General features: G+C 51.7%; 1 protein-coding gene across 1 annotated transcript; it reads right to left on the bottom strand.

Moving 5' to 3' along the window:
- Window positions 1-500: 500 nt before the first annotated feature.
- Window positions 501-16,073, bottom strand: LOC133345787 (complement C1q-like protein 3). Its single transcript, XM_061556757.1, has 3 exons — window positions 14,854-16,073; window positions 11,054-11,767; window positions 501-2,374 (listed from the first exon to the last, which is right to left on the bottom strand). Exons 1-3 carry the CDS (start codon window positions 14,989-14,991, stop codon window positions 2,195-2,197), a joined length of 1,032 nt encoding a protein of 343 aa, XP_061412741.1. The 5' UTR covers window positions 14,992-16,073; the 3' UTR covers window positions 501-2,194.
- Window positions 16,074-18,401: the final 2,328 nt, after the last annotated feature.

The raw sequence follows: 18,401 nt of genomic DNA, 5'->3' as shown, positions 1-18,401 counted from the left end.
CCGCGCCCGTCTAGCCCCCTCGATCCGGCCGAACAAAAGCTGTTTAGGCATGCGGTGGCTGGGCATGCGGGCTACATGACCCAGCCAACGCAGCCTTGCCTGCCGGAGGAGCTCACTGATGGGACTTTGCCCAGATCTTTCAAGGATTTGTGAGCTCCTCACACAATCCAGCCTGGTTAAACCCAGGATGGATCGTAGGCAGGCCAGCCTAAATGTTTCCAACCGGCGAAGATGCTCCACCAGGGGGGTCCACGTCTCGCAAGCGTAGAGAAGGGAGGGAATGACCGTGGCCGAGAAGACCTGAAGCTTCGTGCGGAGCGACAGACCAGGTAGCTTCCACACAGCGTTACGCAACCGACACACACGTCCGCACCCACACACGTCCACACACACACGTCCGGCACACGAGGGGGTGGGTGGCCAGCACCACGCCCGGCCGCCTTTGTCTCCCCAGTGGCGATGTTTACACACTCCTCACCAGGTATTCATTTGAGGCTGAGTCGACCTAGGCAAGGCCCAGGACCCGGTCAGATAATCGTCACCGGTGTTGGACGTGAGCGGAAAGCGAACTCGGGTCGCCGGGGTTCGTAGCGCAGCGCGCTGACCGCTACACTCCCGCTCCCCACGAGACACACTCACACTCACTCACACACACTCACTAACACTCACTCACACACTCACTCACACTCACACACACTTACTCACACTCACTCACACACTCACTCACACTCACACACACTTACTCACACTCACACACACACTCACTCACACACACTTACTCACACTCACACACACACTCACTCACATTCACACACACTTACTCACACTCACACACTCACTCACTCACACACACTCACTAACACTCACTCACACACTCACTCACACTCACACACACTTGCTCACACTCACTCACACACTCACTCACACACTCACTCACACTCACACACACTTACTCACACTCACACACTCACTCACTCACACACACGTACACACACACATACTCACACACACACTCACACACACTGACTCACACACACTCACACACACTCACCGCCTCACGCACTCACAACATATTCACATTCTGTCACATCTAAAGAGACACGATATCAGCGAACAACCGCCTTTTGCCACGGCACATGTGCCAGGTACCAAGACAAAGTTCACCCGTATAGCCTTTACATACTTTTGGGGCAAGTGCTGTTAGCGAGCACGACCGATGAAAATCCGGCACGGCCCAAGAGGGGGTGCTGTAGCCAGACCCACCCACGGCCGCCTTTGTCTCCCGAGCGACGATATTTACACATCAGGCACTCATTTGAGGCCCAGTCGACCTGGGGGAGAGCCAGGACCGTTTCAGATAATCGATACCGGGTTCGGCCGTGAGCGGGATTCAAACTCGGGTCGCCGGATTTCGTAGTGTGAGTGCGCTCACCACTACACTACCGGTCTCCTATGCCCCCCCCCAAACACACATCCACACATATCCTCATCATCACCACCACATAGACAAAGATCCCCCGTATAGCCTTAACAGACTGTAGGGGCAAGTGCTGCTAGCGAGCACCTATGAAGGCCGGCACCGCACACGAGGGGGTGGTTGGCCAGCAACACTCCCGGCCGCATTTGTCTCCCCAGTGGCGATGTTTTACACACCGAACCACGTACTCGTTTGAGGCTGAGTCAACCTAGGGGAGGCCCAGAACCGGTTCACATAATCGTCGCCGGTGTTAGTGGCCGTGAGCGGGAATCGAACTCGGTTCGCTGGGTTTCGTAGCGAGAGTGCGCTGATCACTACACGACTGCTCCCCCATCACCCCACACACACACATCACCACCACACACACACGATCTCGCGCTCTCTCACACACACACGCACACATCACCACCACCACACACATCATCATCACCACACACATAATCATCATCACGACGACACACACACGATCTCGCGCTCTTTCACACACACACATCACCACCACCACACACATCATCATCACCACCACACACACATCATCATAATCACCACCACACACACACGATCTCGCGCTCTTTCACACACACACACATCACCACCACCACCACACAAATCATCATCACCACACATCATCACCACCACACACATCATCATCATCACCACACACACACGAGCGCACATTCGCCGGAGTAGCCGCCCGCTCGCCCGCCCGCTCCGCGGTCAGTCGGCGTAGACGATGAAGCCAGCGAAGGTTGAGTACTTGTTGGTGTTGCCCCCGTGCGCCTTGCCGCCGTCCAGCTTCACGTAGACCTCGTCGCCCGCGTCCAGGTGCAGGATCACCGAGTTGCTGGCGTAGTCGTAGTTCTGGTCGGCGTCCTGCGCGATGGAGCTCGCACGCACCTGCGGGGGGGGGGCGAGAGCGGTGGACGATGTGGTTCACAATTCCTAGCTCATAGCCTGATGAAGCTGGCTGTTGTTGCTGTTGTTGTTGCTGTTGTTGCTGCTGTTGTTGCTGTAATGACCAGCGGAACGGTCTCGCACTTAACATAGTGAACGCGGTGGGGGCTTCTCCTCCCCCAACGCACCGGCACGGTTTGTTTACGTGGCAGCACCTTGCCAATGGGGCTCTGTCGGGCGGTTCGTGCAGCATGAGATGCGTTCCCAACAAAAAAACACAAAGCGCCGCACCGAGCGAAATCGCGTCGTAGGGACCCGCGCGGTCACCCACCGCGCGATGCACCGCACAAACACAGCTGCCTGCCGAGTAGCGCTCACAGTGAAGTACACAATGCTCATATGTGCTCGCTAACCGAACATCAGTGCTCGCTAACCGAACAGTAGCGTTCACAGTGCAGTACGCAATGCCAATAGGTGCTCGCTAACCGAACATCAGTGCTCGCTAACCGAACACAGCTGCCTGCCGAGTAGCGCTCACAGTGAAGTACGCAATGCTCATAGGTGCTCGCTAACCGAACATCAGTGCTCGCTAACCGAACAGTAGCGTTCACAGTGCAGTACGCAATGCTCATAGGTGCTCGCTAACCACACGTGCCTCAACAGCTTGTATTGGATATACAGAAGTACTTCGTTGTTGTTTGTTGTTGTGTGCGCGTATTATGTGACTGTGCATGTGACTCAGCGACGAATGTCTGAACCGGTCCTGGCCCTTCCCTAGGTTGACTCAGCCCTTAAATGAGTAGTACCTGGTGCGGTGTGATAACGCCAGCGCTGGGGAGACAAAGGCAGCAAGGCGAGGTACTGCCCAATCATTCCCTCGCGTGCCGTGCCGGCCTTAATAGATGCTCGCAAACAACACTTATCCCAACAAGTCTGTTTAAAAACAAACAAAAATAACTACAAGTGGGATCTGTGTTTTGTTCTTCGAGTTGGACATGAAAAAAAATAGAATCACTTTAATGCGACAGCAAATTCTTCAGAGAGGCAGAGAGAGATGGGGCAGACGCGGAGAGACACACACACAGGGTTGTGCGGTGTAGTGGAATCGATCTGTAACTTATGTGGGCGCAGATCAATTGCACCACAGAGACGCCCTTAACTTTTTGACCTCTCCATCAAAGATCACGCGTACAGCCGCTCAATGGAGCACAATATTCCACAAAACACACAACGTGCGCGCGCACACACACGGTGCCATCGATCCGCAGTGCCTGTCAGCCTGCGTATGTTCATCTGCGTGTGTCTCTATGTCTGTCAGTCCTTTGTATGTATGTCTCTATCAGTCTGTGTGTGTGCATCTCTAGAGGTATCTTGTCTGTGTATCTGCATGCCTCTTAGTCAGTGTGTGTGTGTGTGTGGTGCTGGGGAACGGTGGCTCAGTGGTTAGCGCGCTGCACTACGAACTCCGACGACCCGAGTTCGATTCACCGCTCACCAGTGACGATTATATGAACCGCGAGTGGGCCTCCCCTAAGTCGACTCAGCCTCAAATGAGTACCCGGTGCAAATTGTAAACATCGTCACTGGGGAGACAAAGGCGATCGGGTGTGGTGCTGTCCAACCCCCCTGGTGTGCCTTGCTGGCCTTCATAGGTGCTCACTAACATCACTTGCCCCAAGAATATGTGAAATCTATAGGGGATCTGTATCTTGTGTCTATCTGCTCGTGTATCTGTCCATGTCTATATCTGCCAGTCAACCTATATGGCACCTACAGAGCCTGTCCCGTGACCTCCTGTCACCGAGCCTTCGACACTTCACGTGGCCTCGAGGTGCACCTGGCCTGGCACACGCGCCGTGGTGACGTCACCACCACTTAGTGGCGACGAACAACGGTTGTTGTTGTTGCGTCTCTGTCAGTCTTTGTCTGTCTCTCGGCGTTTCTGTCAGTCTGTGCGTATGCCTCTCCGTGTCTAAATCCGTGTCTAAATCAGCCTGTCGGTGTGTCAGTCTCTGTACTCACATCGTAGTTTCTCTCTGGTTCATCATGGGACCTCCCTGGCCAGTATCAACAAAATAAGAATAGGTTTTAACCCTTGCTGGCAATCAAACAGGAGGATGTTAAGATGTTAAAACACCAAACAGAAACATTTCGCAAGGAATCATGTCTGCATTCACCACACTTACTCGTGGTGAACATGCGAACAAAAAAACATGCTCCGGCAGTATATGATGATGCATCGTCTTTGAAACTGATTGGTCCACACCCGAGACAGCTTTCTTTAGAGCCTCGTCTCACTAACAGTGTCAGACCAGAGGACGACGCCAAAAGGCGAACAGCACAAAGACAATGCCACTATCAGGTCATTGAGAGCTTGGGGTGAGCAGCTACATCATGGGACCTCCATGCCAGTGTCTCTCTCTGGTGTTCGATCAAGACGACACGAGGGAGGGCCGTGGCTGGAATGCAGCACTGTGCCGGCAGCGAGGGTTGGTGGATCACCACGTGGAAGGTCGTCAATCTTCCTTCCCGCGGGCGTTGAGGAGGAGGAGGCAATACCCTGACTTGCCAGGAGACGGCGGCACAGCAAAAATGCGGACTCCCTTCTCTTCCGCCTCTATCGGATCGACCGCAGCGCCTCCCAAACTGCAGTCCTCGCCATCCACCACAACGCGACGTCTTGCCGTGTTCACCGATTAAATAAATAAAAATTACTCCGTTACACGCTGCACTCGCCCGATGATTGTTAAACACGTCACATGCGACGCGATAAGCAATGAACGTCACGTAGAGCGCGCGCACATGCACACGTTTAACACGTGTACACACACACGTGGAACACGTGCACACACACGTGGAATACGTGTAAACACACACGTGGAACACGTGCACACACACGTGGAACACGTGTACACACACACACGTGGACCACTGTATACACACGTGGAACACGTGTACACACACACGTGGAACACGTGTACACACACACGTGGAACACGTGTACATACACACGTGGAACACGTGTACACACACACGTGGAACACGTGTACACACACACATGTGGAACACGTGCACACACACACACACGTGGAACACGTGCACACACACATGTATTCCACGTGTACACACACGTGGAACACGTGTACACACACACACGTGGAACACGTGTACACACACACACGTGGAACACGTGCACACACACACGTGGAACACGTGCACACACACACGTATTCCACGTGTACACACACGTGGAATACGTGTACACACACACGCTGAGATCTCAAACTTTATTTGAATGGGCTTTCGTTTAACGCGGGCTACATTGTTGTTGTTGTTGTTTGTGCAACCACGCTCACAACACGAACTGGGATTTTTATGGAGCGCGATTTTTGTTTGATGATGGATGGTGCTGTGCTAATTCCTTGAGTTTGATTGTATTGGTTGCACGGCTATTGCAAGGGAGATCCGTGGGGGCCGTGAGTACAGAAATAAAACACAGACCAAAAACATAAACAGAGGACGAGTACAGGGTCCTTAAGGGATATTGCAAACCAACTAACACAACTACCAAACATCTAAAACACACAACTAACACACAACTGACAAACAACTAACACACCCAACTAACACACACAACTAACACACGCAACAATCAACTAGCAAAGAACTCACGAACACGACTAACAAACAACTTATAAACACGTGCACACACACACGTGGAACACGTGCACATACACACGTATTCCACGTGTACACACACGTGGAATACGTGTACACACACACGTGACACATTTTTTACTGATTGGCGTGTCGGGTGGTGGAGGGTTACGACACATTTATAAATAAACGCGATCTAAACCCAAAAACGTTGATTATGAATAACATTGGTCGCGAAAGCCTACGTGTTAAACTAACTTATAAACAACTAACCAAAACAATTATCAAACAACGAACAAACACGACTCACACACAACGATGTAATCTCAGAATAATAGACATCTGTCACTGAACCAACAGCAGTATTAGTGTAACGTACACCGCTGGTTGACCATTGGGATCTGGCCTTTCCAAAGCCAAGGCACCACACCGGACAGAATGCCAGGTGTAACATTCATACGAAGTGGTCTGAATCATCTTGAATTAAAGCTTTCGTGGCTGCAGGAATTCATCTACTTTGGGTCTTTCGGTAAAGTCACGTAGAACTACGTGACTTTACGTCGTAGTTTTTTTGTAATTTTTTGTGTTCTACGTGACTTTACCGAAAGACCCAAAAAACATGGTCTGAATCATGTCAACTTGTAACGCTGCGCGGTCGACGCAGGATATCGGCTCACGCTCAGAGAGACGAGAGGAGACAGAGAGGAAGAGAGAGAGAGGGAGAGAGAGAGGGAGAGAGAGGACGACTCAGAGGCACCGCAGACGATTGAGACCGAGGGGCGGCCTCCCGTCCATAGAGGCGAACGAGGGCAGTCGCCGAGAGCGGCAAGTTAAGTGGGGCGCCAATTTCGAGGGGAAATATACAAATAAACAAATACGAATAAAAAAAACAAATAAAATAAGACGAATAAAAAAATATACGAATAAAAAAAATACGCAGAAAATAACTAAAATGTAATTAGAAAAATAATAGATCACGACGTTTCGATCGCAACACAAGCAATCGTCATCAGACAATGCCAATCGTGATACGATCGCTTGTGTTGCGATAGAAATGTCGTGATCTATTATTTTTCCACCCACGTGACTTTACCGAAAGAACCAAAGAGTGTGGTTTCCTGCAGTCACGAAAGCTTCAAATCAAGACTGAAATGTAATTATTTCAATTCCCGTGCGCATACGAAGGGAATATGAATTATAATTAATTCTTAACATTTCTGAGAATCTATTGGTTGGACGGACGGGCGGACAAACCGAATAATGATGCCTCTGTTTAAAAAAAAAATAACGCTTAAAAAAACACTGAACGGGAACTATGGGCAACACGTTTCCTAGTTTAGCAAAAAACCTCGGCCTGGGTCTGCCCTCGTGCGCCAGTTTCTGGCAGCAGCGAGTCGAGGGCTGCCCCTCTTGGGAAGGCAGCAGCAGCCGGTCCTACCAACAATTACCAACGCTCTGCGATCCTCTCTCTATATATGAATGTTGTTGTTATTTTTTTCAACACGCACCTGATAGGCTCAAAGTAACGACGTCACCTTTCACTGCCTTTATTTGAGACCGAGGCAGGAGGGCTTCTTCACAATTGTGGCTCATCACCTGATGAGGCTGGCTGTCATCACCGGCGAAGCGTCGCGGCACTGGAGTTGTAAACGTTGCGGACTTGTTAACACTCCAACACACGACCGGTCGTGTTCAAGTTGGTACTAATTGACACGTTTTGTCTACGCGACAAATCTTATTCAATTGGTAGTGGGCAGGTTCAACGACGCATTTATATTTACGCGATCAAAACCCCCCACCCCCTAAAAAAAACATTTATCATGGATATATTAAGGAGTTATCGATCAAATGAATGAGTGTCTTCGTGTAGCGTGTGAGCTTTGTACATGTCCTCATCTGCGCCCTTTGTAATGTATAGTATCATATTGATATGTATTATAATAATTTTTAATATATTAATAATATAGTCGTCGTGTAAAGCCATGGGCGGAGTTTGGGCACGGGGGGGGGGGGCACAGGGGCGGGCAATGCCCCCTCCCCCCAAACTTGACACATTTATTGATTTTCAGGAGTTTACAGTAAAGATTAAACGTTAATTAATTAACTACATGCACGCGCGATTCCTAATGTGAGGGACAAAGCGAACCACTGCCACCCCCACCCCAAATCGAGAAGCCAAACTCCGCCTACGTGAAAAGCCCCGTGCCAATCTACTGCTGGATGAAGACATCCCCACGTCGTGTTTGCCTTGGGGGCTTCTTTTACCAATACCGCAGCGCCCCTGCTCAGCGCCGGCTTCGAATCTCCCTCTCCGCTGACATTATCCAGGAATAGGACTCAGGTTGCAGCGGTGGTTCTTGTGGTAGCGCGCTCACCGGTGCGCCACCGCTCCTCCACCGCCGCGTTGAAAACATCGCATTAATGCTTCTGCACGGGGGAGCTTAAAAGTGAAACTCTATTAGAGAGCCGGCAGAGCCTTCGAGGAAGACTTTAGTCTCTCGGCACGCGTTCGTGCCGCCTCGTGCCTTCAAAGTTTGCCGGTGATGCATCCCGAAACTAAGCTGCGTCTGTCAGCCAGCCAAATAAATTGTTTGTCTCTGTCATATTATTCTTACTGCGCATACAAAATATTGACGTCCCCTTTGCCCCCCCGAATAGCTTTTCACATGCTGCTTGCTTCCAACGCGCGAGCGCCTCTTGACGACGGCACGAAGGTTCGGAGTGGTCGGAGCGAGGCCCAGACACCTTTGTATCCCCATTGCTGGTGATTTGAAATATCGAGCCTAGAACTCTGTTTTTTTTTTTCAAGGATGAAATCTAGCGAGGAATAGGCCCATGACTGGCTCAGAGATCGCGCGTCCTGTGGTTGCTGGCCGTGGTGAGGAATCGAATTCAGGTAGCTGGGATCGGTAGCACATTGAGTTAACTAACCACTGTGCCACCGCTCCATTTCTCTGCCCACACAAAGACCCACCCCATACAACCTTGAACAGACTGTCGGGGCAAGTGCTGTTCGCGAGAATCTCTGAAGGCCGACACGGCACACGAGGGGGTAGGCTGGCCAGGACCACGCCCGACCGCTTTTGTCTCTCTAATGGCGATGTTCACACACCACATTAGGTACTCATTTGAGGCTGAGTCGACCTATGGGAGACCCAGCATCAATTGATATTCGCCACTGGTATTGTCCCCACACTCACACAAAGATCACCCGTATAGCCTGAACAGACTGTTGGGGCAAGTGCTGTGAGCGAGAATCTCTGAAGGCCGACACGGCACACGAGGGGGTGGGTGGCCAGTACCACGCCCGACCGCCGTTATCTCTCTAGTGGCGATGTTCACACACCGCACCAAGTACTCATTTGAGGCTGAGTAGACCTAGGGGAGGCCCAGGACCGTTTCGGATAATCATCACCGGTGTTAGCCGCGTACTCACTCACTCACTCACACGCCGACGCACACGGACCGACTCGAGGCGGGCAGCGTGGGACGTCACGCAGCCCACAAGGCTCGCGAGCCTGCAACTCAGGAGCCGATTGTGCTCTGGGCTCATGTTCAATTCACCGCACGGTACCGTCAGTAGATGTCCCTTCGGCATGCACGGGGTAGTGAGTGAGTGGGTGCTGTCGGCGGCGAGCCCGAGACGAGCAGCTGCGAGTGACTGGCGCCCCAGGGCGAGCCGAGCAAACGGCGTCCTCACCTCCAAACCCCAAGGGCAGATCCAGGCTGAGAGAGGCTTTTTTGGGGGGGTAAACTGGGAAACATGTTGCCCCGAATTTCCGTTTAACGTTTTTGTAAGCGTATTTTTTTTAAATCAGAGGCAAAATGATTCGGTTTGTCAGTCTGTCCAACCAATACATTCTCAGGAATGTTGAGAAATTAATTATAATTAATATTCCATCTGTACGCGCACGGGGGAGATTAAAACAATGCATCTACGTTTTTATTAAATTTCCATTTTTTTCCCTCCATATTTGGCGCCCCACGCAACTTGGCGCCCCAGGCGACCGCCCTCGTTCGCCTCCATGGACGGGTGACCTCCACTGCTAGCAGTGCATCACGGGTCGGCTCTATCCGGGAGTGCGTCCCAAAACATCAGCTCACGTGCTCTTGAAACCCACAACTTCTCTCGGCACCAGCGACAGAGGACCGCTCTCAACCGTGTCGGGACAACCCGTGGGAGAAGGGTGTTGATATTTCCTCCACGAATATTGGACCGACCCAAGGAACTCCAGCAAAGTGCCAATGCCACGAGTTGTAAACCTTCACGCGGGTGGAACAAGCGGGCTCCTCCGCTCAGCATGCCGTGGAACGTAGCTCACAACATGAAATATCAGATCGTTATAGTCAATCGCTGCGACGCTTATACGACTTCACGTCTATCTGGATCTAATTGTAAGGTCTCCCACCCCCTTTCACGAGAACCATCTCTTCTGGAATTAACCTCGCTCGCTCGCTCGTTCGCTCACGCCCAGGGCGTCGTTTGTACCGGAGGTGTCTGGGAATGATTGAACTTCGGGATTGGGGTTGGGAGTTTCAAGAAATGTCTTATTCCTTCACTTACTATTCCTCGAGACATCAATAAAGAGGTCATTGGGCCTCGCGACCGTCTCGATACAGTGCTAGACATTGCGTAACCAGCGAATAGGTAAGATAGAAATAGTTTCGCTTTATTTGTGTATATTGTTGAAATTAATTGTTTACCTTTCATACACTTTGCACTCCTATCGTGTTTGTGTAGTGTTTGTTGTTGTCACGTTCTGAGCCGACCCTACTGGACATTTGTGAAAAAGAGCTTCGTAGCTCATCGGATTCTTCCAGTATGAACCCACACTCTGATTCTGCGTTGTCTTTCTCGCGTGCCAACCAACCAAGCTGCCGCTCGACTCGGCGCCCACCACTCACTCGCAACGCCAACGCCGACCGAGGCTCCCTTAACGGATTGGTCCCGCCGGCTTCTGGCGCGCGTACCCCCCCCCCCCCTACCCACCCACCCCCCCTTCTTGTCCCTCCCTCCCCGCGTACCTGCCCGTTCTTGCACAGATCGGCCCACATGCTGGTGCCGTCCCCTCCTCGCATGAGCACGTGGTAGGTGAAGAAGTACGTCCCCGAGATGGAGCACGTGAACTTGCCGCTGCCCGGGTCGTAGTGGTTGCCCAGGTTGGTGACGACGTCGTCGAAGCGCAGCACCTCGTAGCCCTCGTGCGGGTTGCGCAGCCCCGCGTAGAACGCGATCTTGGGCGCCGAGTAGTAGGTGGGCACGCTCACGGCACCCGAGCCAGACAGCAGCGCGCCGGGAGGGCCCGCCACCCCTCGCTCGCCCTGCGGACCCCGAGGGCCGGGAGGACCCGGCTCGCCCTGGGGTCCGCGCGGCCCCGTTTTGCCCACGCGGCCCTGCTCCCCGCGCGGCCCCGACATCTGCAGCGTGGGGGTCGTGAGCGCGTGGCCCCGTTCCGCCGCGTCCCTGGGCCGGGCGGCGGCGCCGGCGGCGGCGGCGGCGTGGGGGTCGCACACCGTGCGGCACGTGCCCAGCATCTCGTGCGCGGCGGCCGAGTGCTTCGAGTAGACGAGCACGGGGATGGCGATGAGCAGCACGAGCACCATCACCACCCCGACGGCGGCCGTCACGAGCCACTTGCGGCGCAGGTTCACGAAGACGGGGCGTGAGTCGGAGATCTTGGTCGTGGCCGTGATTGACGCCGCGGCCGCAGCCGCCGCGGCCACCGTGGCGGGCTTGGCCTGGGCACCGCGGGGGGGGGGGGGGGTTAGGCGACGATTTCTTGAAGGGGGTCAATGCAGGGTGCGAGGCAGTGGATCACGCGCGCACGCTGCCGTTAGCTACTGGACGTCTGTGAGAAAATACAAAAAGCGCTTTATAGCTCATCGGACTCCTCCAGTATAAATGAACGTTCTGATTCTGTTACGAAACGGGCGGGCCTGAGTTTGCGGGAGTTCGATTCGCTGCCGCGGTGAACATCAGTGGCGAGTGATGTACCCCACATCTCTACCGAGTGATAGACCCCACGTCTCTACCAGAACCTGGGCACCCATCTCGTCACCGCCGCTTCACCAACCCGCACTGACCAGCGCGGTAAAGTATGTCCAAGAAACTCCCCAGGACCTCACACGGCGGCGTTGGGATGCCTTCATCCAACAGTGGATTGGCAAAGTAGCTGCGCGTTTATTACGAACAGCGCAGTTGAAACGATTATTCCGCTGTCTGACTTTTGGAATTGCTTTTCTCTTTTTAAAACGGTTACCGGTTCTTGCCACCCCCCCCCCCCTCTCGGTTATCTTGTAACGAGGCCAGCACCAAGAGCAGCACCACTCGTGACACATTGAAGCCGCTGGCAAGGAGGTAACGGGGGCAGACCCAGGTGCCATGGGTTGACTCAATGGGATGACTGGCAGATACACCAGCTGTGCTACACACTGCGCCAACTTGCTGCGTTATTAGCCGCCCAGTGCTCCGCTCGTAGTTGTGAGCGTCGCTCTCCGTTGGAGGGCGACTACCTCCAACTGCCCCATCAGCGTTCTTCATGAACCTCCTCCACAGAGGTTGTCACCAGTCATCGTCTAGTGTACTCAGCCCCACATCCTCCTGTACCACATCGGCAGCCCATCCCTTCTCCATCCCGTGCCGCGCCCGTTTAGCCATTTCTATTCGGCTAAACAGAAGCTGCTACAACAAACTAACTGGGCAAGTGTTGTGAGAAAGCACGGCACACGCGGGTGCCGGCGGCCAACACAGCGCCACACCGCAGCAGGTTCTCATTTAAGGCTGAGCCGACCTAGGGGAAGTCCAAGACCGGATCAAATATCCGTCATTGACATTGGTCGTGAGCAGGGAATCAAACTCTGGTCGCCGGATTCATTGAGTGGTGCGCTGACCACTTACACTACCGCTCCCCTCACACACACACAGTTAACATCTCACACACACTCACACTCAATATCTCTCTCACACACACAGTCAACATCTCACACACACTCAATATCTCTCACACACTCACACTCAATATCTCACACACACACTCAATATCTCTCACACACTCACATTCAATATCTCACACACACTCAATCAATATCTCTCACACACTCACTACTCAATATCTCACACACACTCAATATCTCTCACACACACACACTCAATATCTCTCACACACTCACACTCAATATCTCACACACACTCACTCACTCAATATCTCTCACACACACACACTCAATATCTCTCACACACACACTCAATATCTCTCACACACTCACACTCAATATCTCTCACACTCACACTCAATATCTCTCACACACACACACACTCAATATCTCTCACATACTCACATTCAATATCTCACACACACACTCACTCGATATCTCCCACACACACTCACTCACTATCTCACACACACACTCAATATCTCTCTCACACACACTCACACTCAATATCTCTCACACACTCACACTCAATATCTCACACACAAACTCACACTCAATATCTCTCACACACACTCTCACTCAATATCTCTCTCACACACTCACTCACTCAATATCTCTCACGCACACACTCACTCAATATCTCACACACACTCAATATCTCTCACACACACTCAATATCTCTCACACACACACACTCACACTATATCTCTCACACACACTCACTCAATATCTCTCACACACACACTCACTCAATATCTCACACACACTCACACAATATATCTCTCACACACACACACTCAATATCTCTCACACACACACGCACACACTCAATATCTCTCACACAAACTCACACAATATCTCTCACACACACACTCAATATATCACACACACACTCACTCAATATCTCTCACACATACTCACACAATATATCTCTCACACACACACTCAATATCTCTCACACACACACGCACACACTCAATATCTCTCACACACACTCACAAAATATCTCTCACACACACACTCAATATATCACACACACACTCACTCAATATCTCACACACTCACACACACACATACACTCAATATCTCTCACACACTCACTTACTCAATATCTCACACACTCACACTCAATATCTCACACACACTCTCACTCAATATCTCACATACACACACACACTCAATATCTCTCACACACACACTCACACTCAATATCTCACACACACACACACTCAATATCTCTCTCATACTCACTCAATATCTCTCACACACACACTCAATATATCTCTCATACTCACTCAATATCTCTCACACTCACTCACTCAATATCTCTCACACACACACTCAATATCTCACACACACACTCAATATCTCACACACACACTCACTCAATATCTCACACACACACACTCAATATCTCTCACACACACTCACACTCAATATCTCACACACACACTCAATATCTCTCTCATACTCACTCAATATCTCTCACACACACACACTCAATATCTCTCTCATACTCACTCAATATCTCTCACACACTCACTCACTCAATATCTCTCACACACACACTCAATATCTCACACACACACTCACTCAATATCTCTCTCACACACTCACACTCAATATTTCTCACACATACTCACACTCAATATCTCTCTCACACACACAATATCTCTCACACACACTCAATATTTCTCACACACTCACTCAATATCTCTCACACACACTCACACCCAATATCTCTCACACACGCAATATATCTCACACACTCAAAATCTCTCACTCACTCAATATCTCTCTCACACACTCAATATCTCTCTCACACACACACTCTCACTCACACACTCACTATCTCTCACACTCACCCTCTCACTCCCCTCTCTCTGTCTCACCTCCACGGGCCCCGAGGCGAAACGCGAGTTGGGGGCCCCCCGTGCCCCACTGCGTTCCCCCTTGGCCACGCCCGACGAGAGGAGTGGGGGGCCTTGGCTGCCCCGCTGCTGCTGCTGCTGCTGGGGTAGAGCTGGCATCGGGGTCTCTGGGAGGGGGTCGTTGGTCCTCCTCCCGCCTCCTCCTCCTCCTCCCCCTTGGATCGTTATCGTCTCTGCTCGTCGTCTCACGCTCAAGTTGTCGAGAGGCAGCTGGTAGGACCGATGCCCACCCCCGCGTGTGCGCGTGTGTGTGCGTGTGTGCGTGTGTGTGTGCGTGTGTGTGTGCGTGTGTGTGTGTATGTGCGTATGCACGTACGGTGTGAAGGAGCAGGTGTGCTGCGAATTGCCCTGTCCCCGCGACCAGACGAAAGCGTCCTCTTCTTTATGGGCTGAACTAATTAATATTCGTTTGCACCTCGCGTGTGTGGCCTTGCTCCGGTTTGAAGTGTCTCGCGTGTCTGGCGTCTGTCCATCTGTCAAAGCGCTAGATTACCTGTCGAGTCCTCCGATGCGCACGTGCATCGTCCGAATTGCGAGTGTTGTCCGTGTGTGTGTGCGTACATCTGGCTGTGTGTCCAGTTGGCAAACGCTTAGGTATGTACACTCACAGCGTGTGTCCGTCGTATGCACGTGTATCGATGCATTGACGATGTTACAAATTGTCAACGTCGTATTGTGTCAAATTGTTATTGTCTGTCCGTCTCTTCTTCCATTCATCCGTCGGAATGTCAATTCGCTTGTCCTACCTATCTGTCCTGTCTGTATTCTTGTCCTAGCTCCCTGTGTGCCTACAAGTGTCCGTGAGCCGCCTATCCGCCCATCCGCCTATCTCCCCGTCCGCCTGTCTCTCTGCTCGTCTCGCTCTGTGTCGACGGAGTCGATTTGACCACCACTCCACGTCTCTCCGCGTCTCCCCGCGACCTCCGCTTTCGCCCGCGCCTAAAGAAAACTAAAAAAAAGCAACGCAGCGCTTTACTCCCCTCCCCCAACCTCGTCTCACCTCCTCCTCCAACCCGCCAGTAATACAAAAACAAAGACTACAACCGGCACACAAAATGTAATTTGCGGAGAGGACGACACGCGGGGAGTCCCGCTTCCAGCGCGCAGCGCCGCCACGCCGCTTGGATGCCGCGAGAGCGCAGAGGGAGCGATGCGCGCAGAGCGACGGGAGAGGCGGGCAAATCGACGGTTTAACCCTTTACCCAGCGCGGGAGAGGGCGGGGGAGCGGAGCAGCAGGGGGAGGGAGCAGCGGAAGGAGGAAGGGGAGGGAGGCCGAGGGGTGGGCAGGGGTGGGAGGGAGGCTATGAGGGGGAGGGAGGGGAGCGATACGGGGACGGAAAGAGGGGATGGAGGCCAAACGGGGGGGGAGGGGGGAGGGAGATGAGCACGGGGTTGGAGAGGGGGGGAGCGGAGCAAGGGATTGAAGCGAAGGCAACGGAGGGAGAGCGGGCGAGAAGAGAGTTGGTGGATGGAGGAGAGGGAGTGGCACTGCATCGGATCGGACTGGAGAGCGCGCTGATTGGGAGGCAGTGGTTGGATTGGTCTCCGCCGCCACCGCCGCCGCCGCTGCTTGCCGGCGGCTGGTGTAGGCGTGGAGCTGCGCGGCGCACGTAGAATTTCTGTCGCACCGTACATAGCCAACCGTGCTAATCGGATGTGCGGGGGGAAGGACAACAACACACGAACACAACAACAACAACAACAAGCGGTGTGTGGTGCGTGGCAGGGGGATGGCGGTGCTGAGGTGACCACCTCGCGTGAGTGCTGCGGGGTTCCTCCGGTCTCCTCCCACACGGACGCTCAAATAAAATGCTCGCTCATGGAAATGCGAAATATTCCAGTGGACGATGTCAACACAAATGTTGTTAAGACTCGGCACGGCGTTCCTGCGTAAACAATCGTCGGTATTGTTCCTGTTCGCAATCCGAATTGGCACCGCATCAAGTTCACGAGTGTGGAAGAAATCGGGCGAGATGACGTTGACACAGCGGCAGAGCCTGCTTCGTTTCATCATGGCACCTCCTTTGCCAGGACCGAAATATGAGAATAGGTTTTCCTCTTTTTTTCTGGCAACAAAACAGGTTTTTGATTGAAAGCTTTCGTGACTGCAGGGAATTCATATTCTTGGTTTTTTGGTAAAGTCACGTAGAAGGGAAATAATAAAATAATAAAAATAATAAAAAATTCTCACGAAGTTTCGACTGCAACACAAGCAATCATCATCAGGTGTGAAATCCACAGAAAGAAAATTTGAAAAAAGTGGCGGTTTTTCTAACGTCAGCACCACGGACAGCGATTTGGCAGTTGGCCAGATTATTATTTTCCTTCTACGTGACTTTACCGAAAGAACCAAGAATAACACAACAGGTGTTAAGATGTTAAAACACCAAACTGAAACCTTTTACAAGGAATCATGTCTGCATTAACCACATTACAATAGTCAGAATGCAAACAAAAAACATACTCTGATAATATATGCATTGTCCTTGAAACTGATTGGTCCACACCAGAGACAGCTTTCTTTTGAGCCTCGTCTCAAACTGTGTTAGACCAGAGGACGCCGAAAGGCGTACGGTTAATGCAGACATGATTCCTTGTAAAAGGTTTTAGTTTGGTGTTTAACATCTGTTTTATTGCCAGAAAAAAGGAGAAAACCTATCCTCATTCTCCGCTTGTTACAGAGGTTCACGGTTCGATTGCAGCGGCCGCCCTGATTAACACAGCGGTTGTATTTACCATTATAATAATACTACGCGCCGTCTGCTTAACAGTGGACATGAAAGATCCCGTGACATACCTTTCAAGAGTAAGGACACTACGTGTGCCGGTGTCATGGCACAAATGTTCCACGTTTGAAATAATACCCGCAAATTATTCAATGATATGCATCGCCCCTACTGCATAAACCTGGCAGGACTCTCGCACCTTCCATTAGCACGGTTGACTACGTACGGTATGAAAGAAGTTCAACATACAGCACGTACAAACATATAAAGAGTCATGGTACTGAATGGGTAAACTCGTGTAACAATAGCAACACTTTACTGGTTCATAAAGATTTTTGGGTTAGTTAGCGTAAGTATAAATGTGTCGTAACCATCCACCACCCGACACAGCCAATTAGTTAGGGATTTGTGAATGTTGTGGATTTACTCTCCAACACACCGGTTGGCTGAAGTAGTAACTATTTGCCGTTCTGTTTACGTGACAAATCCCTTAATAATTGGCTGTGTCGGGTGGTGGAGGGTTACGACACATTTATACTTACTGGCTTGTTTCAACGCGACATGGCGTGAGAATGAATATTGAAATGGTGTGTGGACTGTGGCACACCCTGGTGATACGCGCATTGATGACAACGAGGACAAACACCGCACGTATAGCTTGAACAGACTTAAGGAGCACGCGCTATGAGCGAGCAGCTATGAATGCCCGCATGGCACACGAGGAAGTGGGTGGCCAGCAGCACGCCCGACCGCCTTTGTCTCCACATTAACAATGTTTACAC

This window comes from Lethenteron reissneri, chromosome 23 (genome assembly GCF_015708825.2).
Source record: "Lethenteron reissneri isolate LAM-NWPU_2019-01 chromosome 23, ASM1570882v1, whole genome shotgun sequence".
Classification (NCBI taxonomy): Eukaryota; Metazoa; Chordata; class Hyperoartia; order Petromyzontiformes; family Petromyzontidae; genus Lethenteron; species Lethenteron reissneri.
This window is presented reverse-complemented; position numbering and strand designations above follow the sequence as displayed.